Source organism: Symsagittifera roscoffensis, chromosome 6, assembly GCF_963678635.1.
Source record: "Symsagittifera roscoffensis chromosome 6, txSymRosc1.1, whole genome shotgun sequence".
NCBI lineage: Eukaryota > Metazoa > Xenacoelomorpha > Acoela > Convolutidae > Symsagittifera > Symsagittifera roscoffensis.
In genome coordinates this window covers 27845454-27851453 of record NC_087067.1, presented here as the reverse complement: position 1 = coordinate 27851453, position 6000 = coordinate 27845454, and the positions used below count along the sequence as shown (strand labels likewise).

The window sequence follows — 6000 nt, the reverse complement described above, 5'->3', positions numbered from 1 at the left end:
TTAGGTCAAGTGTTTTTATTAACACCTAGCCAATTGTCTGTTGGTCATGATAAATAGGTTTCAAATACCTTATAATGGAATAGTAACGTATGAATCATGAAGCCCAAGCTTATAACCCCGCGTTTTTAACCCCCTTTTTCTTAACGCCTCTCATAAAACCCCGACAGCATTTGTTGTTCTGGCCAAACCCGATGATGCCGCATCTCTTTGTTTCCATAAAGAAGGGGGAATAGGACTTCTCGTTTCGGGACGAGACTTTTTATGTAGTTAGATCCAAAATAAAGGCAAAGCTCGTCAACTTTTGCTATTTTTTCCAATTCTTTTATGGTGCGATCGCATACTATTTGAATTTGCTCCATTATTTTATCGTATGAATTTCCTTTTTCTTCTTCTTTTTCAAAACTAGTGAGGGTATCAATTTAGGTGCTCAAGCGAACTCGTGATTTGTTTCGTAATTCTTTTTCAATCCGAGCTTCGCGATTTATCTCATATAAATTTGTGAAAGATAAAAGAAACATCCCAACAGCTTGGACTCTATAATAATTTTTCTGAAACGCTTGAATAGCGGCATGCTCAAATTCCAGCAAAGTTTTTTCAGGTCTACTATCAGAGGCTAGTATTTTTAGAGCTTCTAAGAACGGTGGTACCTTTTTTTCTGTTTTATTTGGCAGAAACGCATATATGCAAGCGGGAGCTTTTCCTGAAAGACTAACGTGTATAGAGTAAAGTTGATAGAGTAAACGTGTATAGATGAAAACCGTTTCGGGGTGACTTTGAAAGTTCCGTCAGCCAAGCAAAACTTGGATTTTTTAAGCACACGTAGTGTTTCAGGGTCGCCGAACAAAATAATTATCTCGTGATCTATTTGCCTACTGTCAAACCTCATAAAATTTTTAAAAGTTCGGGTAATTCGAAACTTCTAGTTGCTGGGGAGACTTGTAAGACTTCTTCTTGTTGCTTGCGCGCTCGTTTTGCATGGCGAATTTTTTCTTTTGGCTGGTAGGGCTATTTGAGTGGCAATGTCTTCTGTTATGGGCTGAATTGCGGTTGCGACTGCGACGGTTGGCGTTTTACTATCGCTCAGATCCTTGATGTTTTCCAAAACTAGTCGAGCATCAGGTTTCCCGTGGAAATCTCGTGATTATGTTGACCCCTCGTTTCAACAAAATATTCTCCATTCATAATTGCTGTTGCGCGGCATTTATGGGCTTGGTATTTCGAGCAGTTCCAATTTATCTTGTCTTGTTTTTGATTTTAAGGTAATTTTCATGGCCTGATACCACTAGTATTTGTTTGTGTTTTGAAGATAAAGTAAAAATGGATAGACGTTTCAAACATTATATCTGATAGAGTAGTATAAGAATGGTTTAAAAATAGGCAGTATGATAACGTCTTTTGTTGTCTTCAATTAGCACCATGAAAATTATCTCTGTTTTAAACGTGTGAAGGAGGGATTATTTCTTAAGCTATTCAAAATGCAATTTTTTTTGAGCGACAAATGAATGAAGTGAATTAAAAATGGTTTCTCCGGCCTCAACTAGTACACCTAATTGGAATATTACTATGCGTGTGAAAGGACTTAATAATAGGAGTTAATTTGAAATAATTTATCGTCATTAAAAAGGGTTAAATTGTTGTGGGGTTATTTTGTTACAGAGTTATAAAGTAGGGGGGTGTAAACAAAGAGGGTTAAAGAGTGGGACACCATAAATCATATTTGCACAAAATATAGTTCATATTTGATGAAATGATTAAAGACTTTTAACAGTTGAGCTACTGTCAAGTGCCTAATAAGAGGTACCCCCTGATATTGATTTTGGGGTAAAATCGGGGTACGCCCTCTATTATTCTGAACCCCCCTCTGTAATTGATTTTTGCATTTCTTTAAAATACACTAGCAGCGTTCTGTTTTATACAATTCTTAGAAAAGTGTAGTGACGCGTTTAATGCTTTGATTTTTTTAATAGTGTCACCGCATCTGCATTTCGATGTTCACTTTGACGCTGTATTACTCTTTGTCATAGATGGCTGTCCCTATTCAAGGTTCTATGACTTCGCGTGTAATTACTAGTGGTACAATTACTCGATTACTATTCGACTATGTATTCGGCAAATTACTTTTCGAAGAATGTAAGGGGTTCTAGGTTTGAAACGATCCCCCTCCTCTCATTCGGAACCCCCTCCCTGCGTATTGATTTTCAGTTGAAAATGGGGACTCCCTCTAGTTACCTCCTTCCCCCCCCCTCTTATTAAGCATTCGGCAGTACCAGAACTTTTTGTAAGGAGGCTGACTTCAAAATTTGAATAACTTGATTACGGTGTGCAAATAAACTATTTTGATCTCCCTGTCGAGATCTCTATGCATGACATATTCGGTTTTTCTCTTGACATGCTGTAATTTTTGAGCATAATAAAATGCAAGGCAACCAGCACATAATTCAGAGTTGCTTCGATATCAACCCAAAAATACGACGCTCATAAACATGTCATAGATAAATTGTCTAATATTTTAGTTTTTCAATAGAACTTTTTCGACAATTTTCGTTAATCCCCGCAGTTGCTTAAAACTTCGGGTGTGTTTAATCGGTATAGATTTTTTTCTTGATTTATAACTGATCCTGTTTCTTCTTTAATCCGTTGGGAATCCTACGAAATAACATTCTCGTCTCGACCTTACAGTAATTGCACAGCATTTACTTTTTCAATTACACTTAATTTGCTTTCCATTTTGCAAACAAATTAAACGTGGATTTGAAAAAAAAATCAAAATTAAACCGCGAAACATCAAATTTGAGCTTGAATAAGTTTTTCCTGAGTAATGTGAAAAAAAATCACCTTTTTGATTAGCAATAAATTTTAATTAACTTTGACTGAGAAGTAAACTGCCAAATCTATGCAATTAGTAATCTATTAGTAATTTGCGTTCAATTATGCAGAACTAAGCTTGGATATGCACCTTATTTCGATGGGTTGGAGTTTACACTCTGGTTTACTTCTGATTTAATTTCCGTGCCAATCTTGCCGTTCAAGTCAATTTCTGTTTCTTCAACTCCAATCTTTGCATCTCTTTCCAAAGTAAAATCCGTTCTAGAAATTACTACTAATCACAACTACCCTCCGGGAAAACAGAACACAACAAGGAGTATGACTGATTTCAAACGCGAACTAAATCAAAATGGTAGCAGAGAAGGTAACTTGTCCCATAAAACCAATGAGAGATTGTTCCAGTAATTACATGCGCTATTTTGGACATTTGAAAAAAGCACCTTGCAATTCAATCGGTCATCATGTTTTCGTTGCCCGCTTTGCTCCAGACATTTTAGTTAAGAAAACATTTAAATACTTTTGTTGTCTTTTTGAGGGTGCTCATGTTGACAGACTCGGTTATCAAACATTTCGGTTTCCGAAAAAAAAGTATTTCAACCCATTTTCATCTAATTTTTGACAGTCGAAAAAATGGGCACATTTTCCTTTCAATTTAATCCACAAACGTTTTTTTAAACACGCTTCATAATTTGTACTGTCCCGGATTTAGCTTGGAAAATTGTCCACAGTTTCTCTTTTCAGCGACCGAAACAAAAACATGACGCGAGCCAGCCATTTTTTTTCTTAAATCTTATTCAGTTAAGATTCAAAGGCAGTTTTGGAGCCAATATATCTTGCTTCAACTTTTTTCGAGTCATTGAATTATGAGGCCTCAATCTAATTTGCAATGATCTCCAGCGAACAGTTTGATTTAACAAGAAACTTGCAAGTTTTAGCTAACAACTTAATTTTTCTAATATTAAGTCAACTCTGCAACCTATTTAAGTTTCAGCTTAAGGCCGTTTTTTGCTAACAACTTCAGCTTAAAACTTGTGTTAAAAACAAAAATGTAAATGAGCAACTAAGGAGACAGGAAGAGTTCATAAATATACATCAACTATAAACAACAATAATAATAGCATTAGATGTCTATGATTCAGTTTTTCGTCTAATCTTTATTTTTGTATTCTAATGCAAAATGATTGGTGCCTGCGACGAGCTGCTAGTTTAATTGAGTGAGCAATTATTGCAACAGAAAGTCTGTTTGATCCAGATCTAACTCGGTTGTAGGGATTCGAAAATGAATAAAAGGGACAGCCGTTCGTGAGTCTTCAGGCAACATAGATGTAGTTGTTCACGTTTTCCACGTCTCTTTTCATGTATTCTCGTTCTATCAGACTCTCAATCCGCTTTTTCAGATCACTCGCCTTAAATTACAAAAAAATTATTAATTCATTATTTCTAATGATTATTTAAGTCTAATTTTAAAGCAACTTACATCTACAACGAAATTCGATCAAACTGCGTGTGATGTACAGGTAGCATGGATATTTTCAACAACAGTTATTTTTACGAACAAAAAGAAATGGACAAAAAACTTTTTGAAATAAAGGTTAGTTGAGATTTTTTTAGATTTGAGGTGGGACTAATTTAACCAACATGGCCAGGGGCGGATTTAAGGGCAGTGAGGGGGGGGGGAGGGGTCGGACGCCCTACCCCTCTAGGGATTCGACCCCCCTGCTTTGTACTATTTTGAGATATCCATTTTTCCAAAAAGTGCCTAATCAATATTTTCCAAAAAGTGCCTAAAAACGCCTTTTTTGGCCTTTATTCTTGAAATTTTGCCTGCGGCGCAAAAAATTTGGCCAAAATTGGAATAAAACAGTGCTTTGGGAGAGCTCGAAAAATCCGCCTTTTTTGAAATCCGCCTCCCCCCTCGAGAAAATCCTAGATCCGCCCCTGAACATGGCCTATTTATTAGCATAGCCAACAGACAGATAGAAGTGTCAATAGAACTCAAGAGAACCGATTAAAATTATCGGATTTTTTAAAACATTTTTCAACTTTCGAATTGCGAAAAAAAAACATTTCGTTAAGGCCATTTGGCTTTCAAGAAACTTTTATGAATGACTTCTTTCATAAAACTAGTCCACTTAGCAAAAATTGGGTCTGTATGTATCTTTCAAAACTAAATCGTTCACTTTTTTCGCACTGTTTCCAGATTCGTAATTGGAGAGCATCATTTAGCAAATGAATTTCGATTGAACTTAAACAGAAACCAAAAATCATTAAAATAATCAATAAGTTCAGTGACAAAAAAATAACTAAATGATGTCAAAAAAGTTCAGTGACAAAAAATAACTAAATGATGACTGAAAAACCTATAAAATATGTACATGAACAGACCGACCTTCAACGACACGTTTTATAAAAACTGATTTTACATAAACAAGCAGAAGAATACTTAATTCCTCCCAACTACGGGATAGGAATAACAAAACGGGTACTGGATAGTTGGAAAATTATCAAACAAAAAAAAGAAATCAAAAACTTTAGAGCAGGACGAGACGAAGATGCACTTCGCACATACACGCAAAAAACAGGACGAAAATTTGAAACTGAAAGAAAATTAAGATACGTCAATAGGCTTTGAAAATGAAAAAAGTACATGAATGCGGAAATCGAACCGTTGATCCTCAGATTTTGAGCCATGTATCTTCCTTCCAAATCTTGTACATCAACTAAAATTAATAGGGTTAGCCAGTTGCTGTGCAAATGGCACAATGAATGTTCCAACCATATTCATAAAAAACTGATTTTCTTCTGATTAGTGTAGTTTTTAATGCATGGTGTGATTAGAGAACTAAACAAAATTGTAGAAAATTAAAAAATAAGGCATAATCGACAACATCTGTATTCAAAAAATGAGTTAAAATAGGGGGGGGGGGATTTAAAACAATTTTCGCACAATAACTTTTCTTGCAAAACTAAGTTTTTACAACTTGAACTCACTTTACTTGCTCGAAATTCGACTATATTTGATAACTTAAAACCTTTTTTAAAACTTGATCACACCCGAAGAGAAAAACTCTTCCCCACTTTCAATGTTCGGAGCAAAATCAGGCGCCCTAATAAAGCGGAAAAAAAGCACGAAACTTGGATAATGATTTCTGCGGGCTAAGTTGAAAGATACGG

The 6000-nt window shown here is 35.5% G+C and overlaps 1 protein-coding gene across 1 annotated transcript in view; it reads right to left on the bottom strand.

The window, feature by feature from the left end:
- Positions 1–3855: 3855 nt before the first annotated feature.
- Positions 3856–6000, bottom strand: part of LOC134847996 (cullin-4A-like) — a 44658-nt gene continuing 42513 nt past the window's right edge. Inside the window, exon 17 of the mRNA XM_063865326.1 lies at positions 3856–4232. Coding sequence (XP_063721396.1) covers positions 4137–4232 — 96 coding nt within the window. The 3' untranslated portion in view covers positions 3856–4136. The remainder of the gene's footprint in view (positions 4233–6000) is intronic.